General features: G+C 42.0%; 1 protein-coding gene and 1 long non-coding RNA gene across 3 annotated transcripts in view; one reads left to right on the top strand and one right to left on the bottom strand.

Moving 5' to 3' along the window:
• nup98 (nucleoporin 98 and 96 precursor) overlaps positions 1–17,300 on the bottom strand; it is a 34,976-nt gene that overhangs the window by 6,030 nt on the left and 11,646 nt on the right. For both annotated transcript variants that reach the window (XM_024261247.2, XM_024261246.2), the window contains exons 11-30: positions 16,377–16,469; positions 15,808–15,945; positions 13,101–13,234; positions 12,833–13,020; positions 11,578–11,694; positions 9,850–10,033; positions 9,649–9,751; positions 8,480–8,593; positions 8,255–8,393; positions 7,875–8,052; positions 7,105–7,263; positions 5,755–5,985; positions 4,993–5,125; positions 4,692–4,924; positions 3,397–3,578; positions 1,547–1,800; positions 1,202–1,477; positions 489–646; positions 278–418; positions 52–206 (exon numbers count right to left, since the gene is read on the bottom strand). In XM_024261247.2, coding sequence (XP_024117015.1) covers positions 52–206; positions 278–418; positions 489–646; positions 1,202–1,477; positions 1,547–1,800; positions 3,397–3,578; positions 4,692–4,924; positions 4,993–5,125; positions 5,755–5,985; positions 7,105–7,263; positions 7,875–8,052; positions 8,255–8,393; positions 8,480–8,593; positions 9,649–9,751; positions 9,850–10,033; positions 11,578–11,694; positions 12,833–13,020; positions 13,101–13,234; positions 15,808–15,945; positions 16,377–16,469 — 3,310 coding nt within the window. The remainder of the gene's footprint in view (positions 1–51; positions 207–277; positions 419–488; positions 647–1,201; positions 1,478–1,546; positions 1,801–3,396; positions 3,579–4,691; positions 4,925–4,992; positions 5,126–5,754; positions 5,986–7,104; positions 7,264–7,874; positions 8,053–8,254; positions 8,394–8,479; positions 8,594–9,648; positions 9,752–9,849; positions 10,034–11,577; positions 11,695–12,832; positions 13,021–13,100; positions 13,235–15,807; positions 15,946–16,376; positions 16,470–17,300) is intronic.
• On the top strand, positions 7,608–8,310 carry LOC118599608. The gene is made up of 2 exons (XR_004949021.1): positions 7,608–7,651; positions 7,769–8,310. It is a non-coding gene; the product is annotated as an uncharacterized LOC118599608 (long non-coding RNA).

The raw sequence follows: 17,300 nt of genomic DNA, 5'->3' as shown, positions 1-17,300 counted from the left end.
GGGGTGTTTAGAGGCTGAATGTAGATGAGATCACTTACAGGTGAGGCTTACCTGTCACTGTAGAGCTTCAGCAGGTGGAAGCACAGATCGTACAATGGACGATTAGACTCTTCCTCGTCATCATCATCATCATCATCATCAAGGTGTTTTGCCTCCAAGTAGGGGGGGAGAGGGGCGCAGGAATACTTCCCTCCCTCAGCTGAGCCCTGTAGGAAGTGAACTGAAGTGAGTTTTCCTGCAGGAGGAAGAGGATAGTTGCAGGTCGACTGTGGCTCACCTGGAAGGCCGCCTCGTACTTGGCGAGGGCGTCAGCCACGGACGCCGTGGGGGGCAGCATGTACCAGAGGTGGAGGGCGATGCAGCGCTTCCAGTCGAGCTGCGAGCACACGTTCACCACCGATTCTGAGGACTGCCACACCTGCAGGGAGAGTCGGCACTCAGAAGACCGGAGTCTGGGCTGTGGGGTTCTCAAGAGGGGAAGCGCATACCGGTTTTCCGGCGAGCAGAGCATAGATGCGAAGCCGTTCCTCGGTCAGGTAGCAGTCCGTCTGAGTGCGGCTCCAGTCGGCGAGTTGCAGGCCCAGCAGGTCGCGGCACATCTGAGAGCCGGTGGCCTGAGAAAGCAGCAGGGACAGACGGTGGTCTCCTGCAAACAAGCAGGTGTAAGCAGAGCGGTTTCCTGCAGGACACGGCTGGGGAGGGTTAAGGACTGATGAATAGGGTTGGGAATCGCTATACATGGCTCATGATATCGAAGATATCGCAATACTGTGATAATTGGCAAACATCATCTCTTATAACTCGCGTGCAACAAATAATAGACACTTTTATGCTGAAATCAGTAATATTGTCTTTGACAAACATTGACACCAATTGAATTGGAATTATCTGTAAAATTAAGTGTTAACAATAGTAAACATGATCACCAGTGCCACTACTTGGTGCAAAATAGTTGTAAACAACAGCAGAAAAATTAAATACTTCCAGTAGCTGCCAGACACATTGGTGTCTCGCAATGTGCGCCCCCTATCTACCACTAAAAGAACGTCTCACCAAAGGACTAGTATAAAGTTTTACAGCCTCTTCAAAGAAAATAATCGATCAATACTTGTTGAGAACACATCGGGAATCAATCACAGGATGAAATATTGCAAAATATCACAGTATTAATATTTTGGCACACCTCTACTGCTGAACTCACCTTCTTTCTGCGCCAGTCGACATGCCTCACTGATTCGGTTTCCTGTCAGGTAACTGAAGATGGCCTCTATGTGGCAACCCTTTCCCGCCACAGACACCTCCTCCTCCACTCGGTGGGTGGCACCAGAGGACAGCCAGGCAGAGAAGCTCCTCCTTCTGGCAAGCTGCTGCTCATACTGGCTCGGCGTCTCAGCATCAGGTTCCAGGTCTGCAGGGCCCAGGCGGCCCCAGAGGGCCTCACACAGAGTCCAGACCTCAGCCCAGTGACCCAGCAGGGCTGCAGAGGAACAGGGGGTCAGAAGAAGCACTGTCGGAGGTGGAGCCTTTCCCAAACTGTAACACTCACGCTCAGAGCCGCCCTCTTTCTCCACCAGCTCTGTGATCCACTCGGCATACGCGTGCAGAGCCTCCACGCCGGGCTGTGGCTTCACTAGAGGACACTCAGACCCGTCTGGAACGCTGACAGTGCTGTACTTCAAGCTGATCTCCAGGGGGCGCTGCAGCACGGTCTGGTCCTCATCCTCCTCACTGGTCTTACCCTGAAGAGGATCTAGGCCCACCAGCTGCTCAAGAACCACCTTGTAGGGACTTTCTGTCAAACTGAAACAAGAAAAACATCAGGATTTGATGCCACAGAGATGACTCTGTTCACTTCAGCGTTCCGTGAGACACAACACCATCTGTTCTAACTTTCCTCATCCTCTAGAGAAGACGAGTAATTTATATTCTCACAGTAGTTCTGGTTTATTCTCCTCTGTATGAAGAAGACATCTGCTTTATGTCTGCTGATGTTGAACTGAAGTTAAAGGGTAACAAACCCTAAATCAACTTTTTTTATCGACTTCTATAAATGGGGCTTTAAAAGTGCTGTCTGTTGGTCATTACCAAATTTTTGACAAATGAATAATAATTATTGAAAATGTAGTCAAAAACAGTCTGTGTGCTGCCCTGCGAAGGTTGAATCGAGGTATTACAGCAGAACTTTGTGACTGGTCACACCTCACGTCATGAGTAGAGGTGGCACAAAATATCGGTAAGGCGGAGAGGTGTGCAGCGTCTGTCCAAATGAGACGTGTAGCGGTGTTATTGATCCTAAAGGTGTGTATGCTAGGAATACACACATGAAGAACGTAACAAAAGTGTTGATCATCAAAGAAAAGGGCAGGAAATCTTAATGAAAGGAAGGGAAAAGGAATACGATTAGCAACACCTTGAAAATAACAACGATCATATAATAATAACTGGCTAAACATTAATATTGTGCCTCAATAATAAAAAGTTATCTGACAAAATTAAATAAAATGCAGCATTATGAATTTTTATTTCCATGTTTATTGCTCTAAAGTGAGAAGGTCATTTGATGTACTCTGCATTTTAGTTCAAACTGGAGCTTTGTTTATTTGTTGCCTTAAAATGTATGTAATTATTGTAAAGACGTTAGTATTTATTGATAATATCATTTTTATGCTGTAAAGGGTGTTGAATGAACATATTGTGTTTTAAATTGTTCTAAAAGAAGGTTTAGAAGAAAATAAAATGATACATTTGTTTTAAAAATAGTTGTATATCATAGATTACCAAGGTAATATATTGATTATTGCAATGCTTGGCATATCGAGATACTATGATATCGTCAGTTACTCTGAGATTCCCAGCCCTAGTCATGATCTGCAGCTCCAGTAATGATGACAATCCTGTCCCCAAGCTCCACCCCCCTGACTGGATTTTCGCATTTCAGCTGTGGGTGGAGTCAGCCTCCAAATTCCAAGTGTTGGTTACCCTTTAAAGCTACGTACACACAGGCGTCTGACATGCATTTGTGAACGCAAGTGTAATCCATGGTGTTCACACTGGACAAGCAGGGAGGGGCTGCTTCTTCATTTTTCTACTATTTACTAGCATGTGTCCGCCACCTACAGTTGGATAAGGCTGGGTGTGCGACTGTCCAAGCAGTCCAAATCTGGTGAATCTTGCTCCAGGCTTTTGCTGTCATAGCTCTATTCTGGCGTATGAAAGACTTGGTGTCATGAAATTACAGCTGGACACAAAAAACATTTATTAATTTCTCCTCTATGATCTATTTTCAAATAGTTGGCACTTCTGTGACTTAAAGAGGAAGTCAACCAAACGTCGCTACCAAATTAGAGTCCATGCTGACCAGTGAGTCGCCCTCAGAGTGGGGAGCAGCAGTCTTACGGTTTGGTCCTGGCAGGTTTGGGCAGGAAGCTGAAGTCGGCCAGGTCCGCCTCTCGGCTCGCTCCTGGTTCTGATGTCTGAGAGCTGAGTCTGCTACCGCAGTGGGCCAGCGTCCAGCCGGGACCCCAGCCCACCCTGAAGGAGCGGCCAGCAAACAGCCCTGCGTCCATCAGCAGACCTCCCTGTAAGAAGAGTACACAGATGAAGCTCCTCCCCCAGTACCTCCATATGGAATAATCATATTGAGCAAATACTGAGCAAAATAGGTAGAAGCATGACTATGGTCCGATGGGGTCAAAAATGTATACCAAGTACTATCAAAAGGATGTTGGTCGAATCCTTATTTTCGTCTTTATTATTGTGCAATGGTTTGGTCTCATACAGATTAATCAAATTTAAATAAACTACAGATAGATCAAAATAAAGCAGCTTGTCTTGTACTGAGCTGTCCTTTTACAACAAATATTAGTAAGATGCATAATCAATTGGTCTGGTTAAGTGTAAGAGGCAGAATTAAGTACCTTTAGATCAATTTCCCACCCACTACTGTCATTACAAAAAGACTGGAATTTTTGTGTTTTTTCAGAGATGTGCATCTAGATTTTACACGACAATCAAATGGTAATCGAATGATAATCGCTTTCTTCTACATATGTCTGACAAATCAGAGCAAGGGAAAGGTTCATTACAGAGAAAGGGTGGCATGGAATGCATTACCACAATATCTAATTACACAAATGTATGATTGTAACTTTTCAGAAAGAATAAAACTTTCTTTTTACACAAGAAGAATGAATAAATATAAATATAACACATTAAAATAGTGGCAATATAAAATAAGAAAACTAAAAACAATAAAAAGAGCTTTTCTAAATGCTGGGAAAGATCTTATAGAACGTAATGATTGAGGACGGTTGTACCAGTCATTTAGTGCTTTAACCCTCGTGCTCTCTTATGGGGTCCAGATGACCCCACCCTTACGTGTGATCCCTCCTATGATAAAAGTGGACTGGATTTTATTTCTGCCACAGATATCAGTGAAGATAAAAAAAATCCTTGAAATAACAGTTCACTGTGCTGTCTTGTGGGGTCCAGATGACCCACTTTTAATGTAAACATGCCTTGGATAGCACAAGGGTTACAACAAAATGCAAGTTTGCCAGATGGATAAATTCTTGGTACAGAAAAAAACCCTCATGGCTGAGAGGAGACAGGACCCCAGGAAGGATAGCTTGAGTAAATCCAATACCTGATGGGGATCCTTAACAACAACAAACAAACCCTGAAGTACCCACCTTCCCCTGAGTGACAGACTCTTTCAGAGGGACAGCTCCGCCCAAGCGCCGCACTCTGACCGTCCTGATTGGGGGTTCTGCTGTCCGAGGGGGAAGCAGGAAAGGGGAGGGACCCAGTCCTTTCCATTGTACCGAGCGGGGGGGTTCTGGCCCAACTGGAGATGCTCGAAGGGAAGGGCGTGGCGAGTCAGAGAGGTGACCAGCAGAGAAGCGAGTCTGGAGAAGTCCACCAACTGCAGAGACAAACTGATCAGACTGAGAACACCAAGAGGACCAAACCCGGTGGGGGGGCAGCCCTTACCAGAGGGCCGACCCAGAGAAGCTGGCAAGACGAGGCGTGGAGACGAGACGTCAGTGGAGACCTTCATCCCACCCTGGTGCTGGAACACGTCTACGTCATCTTCATCCTCGGCAAACAGAGACGCCTTCATGATCTGCAGACAAACATCCAGTCAAAACAAACACGTTATCGTGGAAACAATCCTCCTGATTTCCTGTTGGAAACCCGGTTTCATTTGAACGGTCACATGATCTTGGCTTCAGTCCGGCTTATGGGCTGCTGTGTAAACAAACCCACTATGTTGTCATGGTAACCCATCAAGGCTACTGGCAAATAAGCTCCAAGAGTGACTGTTGATGAAGTGCGATAAAGTTCAAAGTGTCTGTGGCATTCATAACTTTTTTTTAATATTTTCTTATCAGACACACGATTCTGTTGTCAGGCATGATTTAAATCGCGTCTGATAAGAAAAATAATCAAAATAGTTGCTGATGAAGTGGTTTTGGATGGTTCAATTTGTAAAATTCTGGATCCAGAATTCTGTTCCTCTGTCAGATCCACTCTTTGTCCAGGCACTAGGCTGTTGTCGTTTTCATGCAGATGCAGGACAACAGCCTAGTGCCTCGCTAACGCAGCAGAAGAAGAAAGCCAATGTGTGAAGAGAAGATGAACTGAAACTACTTTGATCCAAAACTTGAGATCTATTAGTGTTTCCTGATTACTGGTCCGGATATGTGCTCTGAAGCCCGAGGCAGACAGTGGGACACCGGCCTGCGACCGTACCTGCAGGGTGTGCGGGTTGATCCCCATGGAGGAGGCCAGGTGTGTGGATGCAGAGATGCTGTCGTGCTCCTCAGACACCAGACCACCGAGCTTTGGGCTGGTTCCGTCCATTTCCCCCTGCAGAAGAGTGCCCTCCTCCTCACCTCCCAGCATGCTCTCTGGAGGAAGGCTCTGGGTGATGTCAGCCATGTCGCTGTCAAACTCCGCCACGCCGCTCATGAGGTCAACAGACTGAACAGAAAGAAGACGGGCGCGAGGTCAGCTGACCGCCACAGACTGGAGAACACTGGGCTGGTACGTTCAGTTATAGGAAAACTGAAAGGGCGACGGGGTAGGAACTTAAATGGGTCACACCAAGAAAAATAATTTTTGTGTTGTGAACCAGTGCAGCAACGACCAGGGCTACTACGGGCAGATATATGGTATGAGGATCCATCTTTGAGGAAGTTTGGCTCATCTTCATTGGAGATTTGCAGACATGCTGCCAAAGGCTCTAGGATGACATCATGAAATGGGCGGCACACACACGCAGCGGGAGGCGGAGCTTCAGGTTTCTAGTCGTTTTACTTCCGGGTCGGAAAAAAACTCAAATAATTACTAATATTTCAATTTGTTTTTTAGTGTTCCAAAGATAATATAAGATCATATATATGGATATAGTTCTCTCTGAGAGGCTGAAGAAAATCATGGTATGGCCTCTTAACACTCAAAAACTTAAAAAGCAGCAGAGAAAATCACTGAAACATTCCCTCTTGGAAAAATGCTTCATGTCACAGATAGAAAGATCCAAATCTTTGCACTTCTCTCCATGCTTCAATTCCATGACCGTTGATCTGGATCAACGCTGGTAAAAACAGTCCAGACTTACAGAAGACACAACCAGCAGCTTTTAGATCCACAACGAACAAACTGGACAAAATGGTAAAAATCATCTTTTCAAACTTTATTCAAACATATTTCACTGAAGTGGAAGTCACTTGGAAAACATACCAGAACATTCCAGTTGGATTTGTGAGAAAGTTAAAAAAATTTAAAGACAGCTTTGATTCCAGGTCTTATTCTGAAGCAATTAAGAACCCAAAATACCCCCATGATTGGACCTTCAGAGATTCTAAAATCTCAGGTCAGGATTTCAGAATAGACATTTTACTGCAGCACATTCAAACTACAGAACTGTTGAGGGTTTAGGTTCAACCATCAGCAGAAGCTCAGATCTTCACAGCAGTTTTTCCATGATCTGAATCATCTGAGGAAGGAAACTGAATTGTGCATCTTTGTGATCGACAGCTGAGCAGAGAACAAACCTACTGCAGGAGAGACATTAGACAGATCAGTCTCAAGCTGCTCTACCTGAGCCTGTGGTGCCACCTGCTGCTGGGATGGGGGAAGCAGATGCTGCAGCTTGGAGGCAGGAAGTGACATCATCTTGAGTTTTTTGGGGTCTGCTTTGGGTGGGACGTCGTCATCTTCATCCGAATCTTGGAGGCCGTACTTGGAGAAATGGTTGACCTGAGGAAAAAGGAAGAGGAGGAGTCAGCGTCCTTGGTGCAGGTTAATGTTTGTTATGCCATTAACACCTGAGGTGTCATCTGTGACACTTATTCACAAAATCTTTAACGAAGTGTAACGTTTCAACCGTTAACACCATAATTCCAGTAGATTCTGAAGGAGAAAAGCGGCGTTAGTTGTGTTTGACGTTGCTGTGATCAATACATTCAATCATTGGTTTCTCAGAGTTCTTGATAAAATAATCAAAGCTAACATCAAAATGCTCTTTCATTGATTTACAATCCTTTCCAACTGCGGTCAAATGAGCCGCCGTTCACATTTCCGTGGTCACATCAAGAAGCTCCGTGGAGTCTGGTGGAGATTTTCCAGCGTTCTCAGTCCTGCTACCGTAAGTATTGGATGAAACTCACACCAAAAATCCAGTGATGCTGATTTGACCACAGAAATGTGAACGGCGGCTCATTTGACTGCAGTCAATGTGAAGATACCATCTTCTCTTCTCCAGAACCTGAACTAGACACTAGGAACAGATGAGGGTTTAGTCATGTGCAGCAGAGCTGTTGATGGAAAGAAGATCATTCATTCAAAACCGTGAAGGGGCAGAGACTGACCTCAAACACCCAGGATCCACTCTCTGGTCTGTACTCCAGGAAACGTGCACCCTGTTTGCGGGACGCCTTCTCTAACCGGCCCTCATAATTCATGTCCGCCAGGCGGTCGGGGCTCCTGATCTGAGTGCAGCTGGTTTTGTCGTTGGGCCAGACGCCGTCCAGAGTCACCTCGGCCCGTCTGCCATTGAGAGAGCAGATTCAGGGAACATCAGAGCAGAACAAAACCTCAATCACGAAGTATTGTTTTAGCTGAGAGCAGATAACACGAGGAAAAAATAAATCATCATAAAGATGCTTCAGGAGGGCGTGGTGTTTGCAGGTGCCTCTCTGAAATCCTCTTAAATAAGGTTTTTCTTTTAATTAGATCTCCTGTCACTCACCTGTTAAGCCCCTCCCCCTCAGGTGGCTTGTTTTTGTCATCGGGATACACGATGACCTCTTTGCGTCTGAAGTGAACGATCTCGTCCAGGTTCAGGCCCGTCAAATTGACCTCCCCGGGGAAGAAGATGGAGCCGTATCCTGTGCGGGCCCATCAGAGCACGGGGGTGAGTGTGTGTCCAGTTATATTCACTGAAGTCTTCATTAACAGAACAGGAAGTGGTTACCTTTCCTTCCGACAGTGAAGTTCTCCACAATACACTCTCCGTTTTCATCCACCATGTCAGCCAGATCCTCTAAAGGGGGGATGGTGTAATACCCGACCCGGTTCAGGACGATACCTGAGAATCAGAACATGGATGTGAACTCTTCCTTGCTGCAGCCGTGATCAGGGTTTTAACAACTATCCAAAAACTTGGATATTAGCACTCGGCTCCAGAAAAGATAAGTACAAATATTTGTGCCGTCATTGATTTGTGATCATTATAAATATAGTAAAGTATAGTAAAATACATTTCAATGTAATTATCACTGTCAAATTGCAGAATAATGTTGGACTTTAGATCTATGAAGCAAATTTGCTGCCGTCATGAGAAATAAAAAAAAAAATAAAAAAACATCAAGTGATTTTCATAGATGGAAAAAAAGAGACTAAAGTTCAGTTTACTGAAAATAGGCCTTAAAAATATTATTGCTTTAAATATAGTCGGCAATTTGAATAGAACATAATGAATATTTAACATTAAATGGATGATAGAAACATTAAAGGAGTGATCAATACAATTAAAATATGAACATTTTAGTATTTTATGCATTATGTTTTTTTAAATAAGATCGCCTGTTCTGAGAGACACAAATGATGGTGTTCAAATAGATTTTTACATTTTTATACTTCCAGTTTACATATATATACATACATACATAATCAAACACAATATATTAAATATTAAGAATTGTGGTTAATTTGTGAACCTTATGGATCGATTAATGAACTGAATAGTCCCCTGAGTAACGATGATCTACACCCATAACCATGACGACTAAAACAAAGGAGTGTAAACAAAGAAACGCTCTGAACATTTTTTGACAAGAACAAAAGAAACTGTGTCCAATCTTTAGGAGTAGCGGTCAGAATGAAGCTCAGTGCATCACGCTGCTTTTGAGAAGGATTTCACAGACAATATGCTGGGATCAATTTTATGAGGAAAAAATGTTAAAAATACTGAATAATTCAAATGCTGCTGCATGTTTGTGTTAAGTTTGAATGATTCTAATCTAAATTTGACAGAATGATCCTTAAATTTCATCTTTACTCTGCAGCTCACGACTTATGAATGAGACGTCTGAAGGTCCAGATCCAGAGGATCAGAAATCCCACCAGCAGACCGTTTCTGACCTGCAGGGTGAGGAGATCGCTGCTCCTCTTGCTGCTGCTCCTCCTCCTGATCCTCCTGCAGATACTCCTCCCCCAGAGACGCAGACATGTCCTCGTTGCTCAGCTGAATCAGTGACAGACATCACAAAAACGCAGTGAACACAAACAGTTTGATGTGGCCCGTGAAGGCTGGGTTCTTTGAACATCATGTGTGAAGCTCACCTCCAGTCCAGTCCTGGGCACTTTGTGCATGTTGAGCTCAGTGATGGTGTCCTGCAGGTTGGCCTGGGTGCGGCCTTGAGGAATTGGCTTGGCGATGGGGTTGACGTAGAACTGAGTGACCTCTGGATCGTTGTTGGACTGACGGCGTGGATCTGGAATCTCCTGAAGCTCATCCTCCACTAGGCTAAAAAGAAGATGATGAAAATGGAATGTTTTTACTTGTACGTCTTTTTTGTCTCATTTTTCTTTTCTTTTTTTTACTCAAGTATAATCTAGGAGGCATTTCAAACTCTTCCAGCATCTTATGCTGAATACACACCAAACCTAATTCACGTTTTGACGTGCCTTAAATTGGCTGCTCTGCACAGCTCTAATATGTGCTCATAAACTTAAACCTCTGCAGTAAGATAATAAATGTTTTAAGGCCGTAAAACCCTCCATTACACACTTCATTCACTTTTCTCAGACAGACATGAACATTTTCACAATTTCTTCTCTAAAATTCTAAATCTTCATACAGAATAAGTCCAGTTCTATAGAATAAAAAAAAACATCTGCAAATGAGGGGTAAACGTGGTAAACTGAACACGTTCTTTAAAGGAAACATGACACAGAGGAGATGGGCGATGATCTACAGCAAACCAGGACAGAAAAAAAGGTGAACCGCAACAGCGAAGGAACACTGTATATGAGTTACAGTCAGTGCATGGTAGACGATGATGATGTTGAAAGATCAGGTTTAAAGGGTACTAAAACAATTATAGATCAAAATCCAAAGTACAAAAGCCAATTAAAATTTAAATAATATGCGGGTTCATTGTGAGGTCGGCCTGGTCCAGAGCAGGGTAACCTCAGAGAGGTCTAATCCATTTATTTTCAAGTGTTTGATGTTTTTGTCAGTGTGAACTAAAATAAATCTTATTTAAACTTTGTCCATTTTTGGCAGATGATTATGTTATGTATGTGCAAAGGTTGACATAGCCCGACACTGCTGTAAATAAATAAATAAATAATCAGTAAACGCTAGCATGATCAGACGACTAATCGATTAGTCGTCAAATAGTCAACTATTAAAATAGATGATTAGTTGTTACTTTACATTGTAAGGAGTCAGAGTGCAGTAAAGTTGAACAAAGTTGTACCAAAAAAATGAACATTTTGTTATATTTGAGTCGGTGAGACCAAAACTTTATCTTTAGGGAAAATTAGTTCCTTTGTTTCAGATGCCGACCTCATTTGACTCAATCTTGTTTTAACACTAGAAACAAATGGACAGAAGCTGCACGATTCATTAAAAGTTTCATAAACTATTATCTTTATTTGTAGTTATTTTAACAATAATGATGGGTAAGATGTGTGTTTTACATCCACTTTGCTCATGACCCGATTAATCAGGAAAAAAACTAAACTGATTATTCGACTATTAAAATAATCATGTGTGGTAGCACTAGTTAACACCAATGAGCGAGTCAAACAGACCCTTCAGTCAGCTGCAGCTGAACTGCAGACTTAGCCGTCTAAATAGACTTCTTTGTTTCAGAAACTTTCAGTCTTGCAGTCTCAAATTTCTTAGTATAAATTGTCGAAAAATCTGCTGCAGTCACAACAGAGGTAGCTGTCAGGTTAAAGCGTTTTAAGTTTAGTGACAATAGAACATTGAATCTGTTGGAAGTTATAACTGAGACTGTCTTTGCAGAGTGGTTAAAAACAGCAAAGAATGTGACAGACCTGAGTCCATTCTGAGGGTACTCTGAAGGGGAGGCCAGGTCGTCGCCGTCTTTGTTCAGAGGACTGCTGTACTGGCTGCTGTTCAGGTTCTTCAGGACCAGTTTCTTGATGCTCTTCCTGAGAATAAAACAAAAACAGTCACTTCACTTTCAGGGCTTCTGCAGGATCTGCAAATCCAAGTGATCTTTCTTAAGCCAGCTTCACCATCTATAGAGCCATCAAAAGTCAATGTGGGAAGATAGGAGATCAGGTCAACATAGACTGCTGTTCCCAGAAGCACCAATAACAGAGACGGTCAGTCATTTTTAGTTGACTTTTGGGGGAATTTTACATTTCTTGTTTCTTCTCAGTTAACAGAAAACACCATGGGTTCTTTAGTAGTGGGATTGCTTGTTGACTAGAAACCACTGAGTTGTCTCTACGCTGTGGGCCTAACTCTGGGATCTACAAGCCTTTGACGCCAAAAGATCCATTTGGTCCAGATTTTACAGAACAAAACTCTACGAGAGCCCCAAAGTTCAGATTAAACATTTAGAAAACTACATTTTTTAGTGGCTATTCATTTATTCAATGGAGCTTCTACATTTTTAAAATAAGTGAACTATAACAGTATGATAGTTTTCTATTTAAAAATTTAACCTACAGCACGTACGAGTTCCTTTGAAAATAAAATGTATCAAATGTCAAAAAAGATCCTTCTGTTGCAGCAGATTTACATACAAACATTGAATTTCTTATCGTTTATGACTTCATGTGCATTCATCCTTTGGTGTAAATTTGAATTTTTAAATGCAATTTTTTACGTTAATGACTTTACGTCAGAAGAGCAACTAGACACTGCTGTGCAGCAGAAGATCGGGGAATGTGCTTTGAGCTGATTGGAATAATGAACCTCTCTGACGGTGGAGGAAAGTTTCTCACTTTGTTCAGCGTCTGACATGTTACAACTCTAAGCAGAAATTATAAAAAATTATACAGTCAAATCACATGCATTTTTTACAATGCAATGAGCAGCTGTAATTTAAGTGATGTATTGTTATTTACTGTTTGAACTCAAGTTAACCAAGAGTCTTTGCTGAGCTACACGTTAGGAAAACAGAGGGTTAAAATTCCCTTCGCTCAGGGAGAGATGTTAGATCCACAAAAGTATTGGACGGCATCAGATGCCATTTTAGGCCACTTTAATAACTGTTATTCATCTATAGTGTCGGCATGGCCTCCGGCAGCTGAGACGATGTTGCCATGGAGACAGTACCTGGGTACAAAGGCTCCGTTGGTGAGCGAGGGCTCGTCGTCATCCAGACCATCGAAGAGCTGCGACTTGGAAGCTCCTGCAGACGTGAGTGCTTTGGGCCGGACTCTGGTGGCGGGTCTGGGGGTCAGCTTGTAGTGAGCGGGCGTGATCAGAGCCTTCTGAGCGGTGGGATTGGTGGGCTTCAGGCGCTTTAAAAAAAAATAGAGCAGATGTGATCTAAAACTGTAAAGCTGACACTTTATAGTCAAAGTGTGGGGCCTTTGTGTACCTCTTCCTTTTTCTTGGGGTCTGACAGCGGGTTCCTGAACAACGGCGAGTCTCCGTACGGCGAGTATGCCAGGAAGCTCAGCTGCTGCTGGAGCATGGCCTGCTGGGCAGCGTTAGCGTTTGGATCAATAAGCGCTGCGGGTTAAACAGAGCAGACGGGTCAGATGACTGAAGTCTCTGAAATTGCATTTGCGTTCCCTATAAGGCTGCCATGATTAGTCGACTAATCAACGACCAATCAAAAATTAAAATAGTCAAATAATTTGGTTGTCGAAGTGTTGATTTTTTTGTTTGTTTTTTTTTCCTTGTTTAGTTCTCAAAACTACGGTTCGTGCTTTCTAATGCCGGGTCTGATATTCTCTTTGTCACACATGCCTAGTAGTGCTAATCCGGTCAGCAGTGATGTCACAGAAGTTCTCGGCAGGCCAATAACACGCTAATAACAGAGCTCGAAAATGCGGGAAACGTAAGAAAAATAAAAGAGGAAAAGTGTCCAATGTAATTTCTGCAAGGCAGAACTTGTGTTCCATGAGATCACTATGGGGATAAATGATCACCTGAAGATAAAGCATGTTGAGACAGAGTTTGATCACGCTGAACTAGGGCTGGGCGATAAAACGATAATTATCGTTATTGCGATATTACTTTTTTTCGATAGTGAAATTAGTCTATTGCGATAAACGTTCGTGTTAAATAACACGGAAGAAAACCCCGGAAGAGCCGCGCTTCTTCTTCTTCTTACGGAGCGGCTGATTCTAGGAGCCCAGACTGAGAGCGGGGCGGGGGGCGGAGGCCTCGAATGATGACAAAAGGACACAACAGAAAACATTATTTCAGTAAACCAATAACCAATATATAATCGCAAATACTTTTATTTTTAATGTCAAGGTAACGATGTTTATATATTTTGTTTTGGAAACGTCGTCACTGGACCCCCCTCCTCTACATTGAAAATGGTTCGGTCCGACTGGATCATTCTTCCGCAGCTGTTTGTTACCGACAGATCCACAGAGTGTGAGGGAGAGAAGACACGCTTTAAAATCAGGAGTTTAAACACCTGATTTAGAGGAGAACCTCCATGAAAAAAAGGAAAAAAAGGAGACAGTCTGTCTATTGCCGCGCGTTACGTGTCACGCGGGGCTGAAAGAGGAGAGACTGCGCACACTCCTAACAGCCGCGCGCAGGGGGGCGTGGACTTGATTGTGGCTGTGGAGTTTAGAGTTTGAGGGTTTTGTTCAAATATTAACCAAAAGCTTTTGTATAGAGCTTCGAATTAGAATAATTTGTTGTTTTATTATGTATCAAAAATGAATTTGTTAGTTACATTTGTTCCGTTTATGCTCATTTCTTAATGAGGTGATCTAATAATAGTAAAATAAACTTGTTTTTAACGACTCCTGACATGACACTAAATGAAGAGATCTTATGTGTTTGATCAATCCTCCAACATGTACACATGTCAGATGACTGAGTAAAATGATGATTAAATCTATTATCAGAACTGTTTATTTTAAGTTTACATTTTATTATCTTCTGCTGCACAGCAGTACCTATAGTTTATGTTCAGAAGAAATTAGAAAATAATATAAAAATAACTGCAATATATTTGCTGCTTTAGAACAATGTTTTTAAGACTTAATTTTAATTTGAAAGGAACTTGTATGTGCTGCAGTCAGATTAAAATAAATCAGAAATTCTGTACAGCCTATTGAAAACATACCACCGTTATGGTTTAACTATTGTGTACATTATGTATATGTACAATATTTATTAGAAATATTTAAATGTTCCTCACAGTTAGTTTCAATACTACAGTTAATACAAAAATAATGAAAGTTTAATTTGAACTAACTAACATTTAATGGGGGGGGGGGGTGTAAAAATCTGAAGTGTAAAGCTCTTTGCAATAAAGATTACTTTGATTATTTGACTAATATCGTTTTTAATATCGTTATCGCACAAAATGAAAAAAGCGATATCGCAATATGAAAATTCCCATATCGCCCAGGCCTACGCTGAAGAGATCTTCGTTTAGCTAAGCTAACATCGGCGCTAACACAGCTAGCTCTGCCGCTGCAGTTTTCTGGGTTTAAATGGATCGTGTGCTGCTGTTAGGAGATAAACAAGAAGATCTGCAGCAGATCCGTGTCCACAGAACTTCTGTCTACATAGTGACGGCGCGGATTATGAGTTTCATACTTTCATATTCCGTGCCGCAATCACATCATTCGGTTCAAAGAGCGGATTTTGAAACGTTCACCGCGCAGACAGAGAGGCTGTGCGTTTGAACAGATCTGCCATGGAATTGTGGAGCGATCTGAAAACTAGAGTCCCAGAAGTGAAGGAGCTCACCTTAAAGTCCAGAGCTAAGTTTACAAGTGCAGCATTACATTATCTGGATTAATCTACAATTAAATGTAACTTAAAGTAAAAAAATGACAAAAACTTTTGTTTAGTTTTCTGTAGTTGATTCAGATTACCTCATTTGATTGAAGACTTGAAAAGCTCCATGATTCATTAAATGATTAACAAACTATTGTCTTTATTTTAGTTTGCATGTAGCTTAAACACTTCAAGTTTAAAGATAATGATGGTTTAAATTAGTGTTTTACATCCAGTCGCTGCACAAACCGATTAGTCGACAAATAAAAAAATGTAAAAAGATCGTTTGGGGTAGCCCTAGTTCCCTGACCAGGGGATCATCTTACCAACAGGCTGCTGCGGTGCTCCAAAGCCCAGCGAGCTTGTCCCGGTGTTGAACCCTGTTGTTCCAAAGGCTCCGACTGTTCCCAGCGAGGTGCCCAGTTTGTTCTGGGTGTTTCCAAACAGACCGGTTCCTGTTCCCACTGTGAGACACACAAAAGTGCAGCAAGAATCTGTGAGATTCTGAAACCCACCAGAAACTCTGACATAGAGATGATGCGATTAATCTGAGGATAACTTAATGTCTGATTTTCAAAGTTGAATTTTCTGAAAGCCAGGAAAAACGCCTACGTTAGGATGTAAAACATTTTCTAAAGGGACACAATGGCAGAGTTTGAGCAAATTGAAATCACTTAAAAGTGTTTTATTGCTCACACTCTGCTCCAGAGTGTCTACAAATATAAACTAGCAAAATTTAGGAATTTTAAGAAATTCTAAGAAACCAAATTTAAGAGTGTATGTTTACAGAAAATTCCCCAAGTTAAGTTTGTCAAATGAAAAAAATCATAGCTGAACAGCTTTGCCCATGCCCCTGTGAGCGTCTCCAATGCCAGGATTCTGTTTCTATGGTTACCTGTCCCAAAGCTGGTTCCCAGTCCGGTCCCCAGGGCTCCGGTGGCGGCTTTGTTGCCAAACAGACTTCCAGCTGCTGGGGCCGTTCCAAAACCTTCAGCCACAAAGGAAAACGGCTTTAATTTTGTATGCAATTTATTTGCATCGTTTGTATTTTTCAGAATTTTTGAATATATATGAACTTTTAAAAGATGTGACAATTCGTACAATCTGAATGGCTCACTTTAAAAGTGTATTCTTTTATTTTGAAGCAAAAACAAACTTCAATTATTTTTTAAAATAAAAATCTCTTTTTAAAATAAAAGTTTGACATTTTGTTGCACTAAAACTAGGCGTTGATCACGAATAGCTAATTACAGACAAATTAGCTCTTTTTAAAAATTGCATTAATATATTTTTTTATCTTTAACCAGGGTTGTGATCTCAAATATAAGAAAACAAGGGTCCAACTGTTTATGTTTTATTCAAACTCAGCTTTACATTGTTCTCTGTGCATGTCTATGTCCGAATTCCTTCCCAACTCACTTTATAGTGACGTTCGCCATTTTCTAGTGCCGTCTAAATCAACAATTGCAAAACAGAGTCCTAGAAACTTCCCAGAAGTCTTTACTTTACTTAAGAAAGAAAGTAAAGTAGTGAGATCCAGAGCACTAGATAGTCCTGCACAACATAGCTTTTTAGTACGCAGCTCGTGCCGCCCATCTGTCGCTGCTGTGACATCATCAATGTGTGACTTTGTAGATCTCAATAGAACCAGCTCGAACAAACCCACAACACAACTCCTACGCATTATGTAAGGGATAAAGCCCAAAGAGGACTTTGTTTTAAATTCAGGGGGACGCCAAGAGCTGATCAAATGGGACAGAATTTACTACAATTAAAAGTTGTTTTTTTTTATTGCTCAGACAAGTCCCCCTACTTTTTT

This window comes from Oryzias melastigma, linkage group LG14 (genome assembly GCF_002922805.2).
Source record: "Oryzias melastigma strain HK-1 linkage group LG14, ASM292280v2, whole genome shotgun sequence".
Taxonomy (NCBI): Eukaryota; Metazoa; Chordata; class Actinopteri; order Beloniformes; family Adrianichthyidae; genus Oryzias; species Oryzias melastigma.
This window is presented reverse-complemented; position numbering and strand designations above follow the sequence as displayed.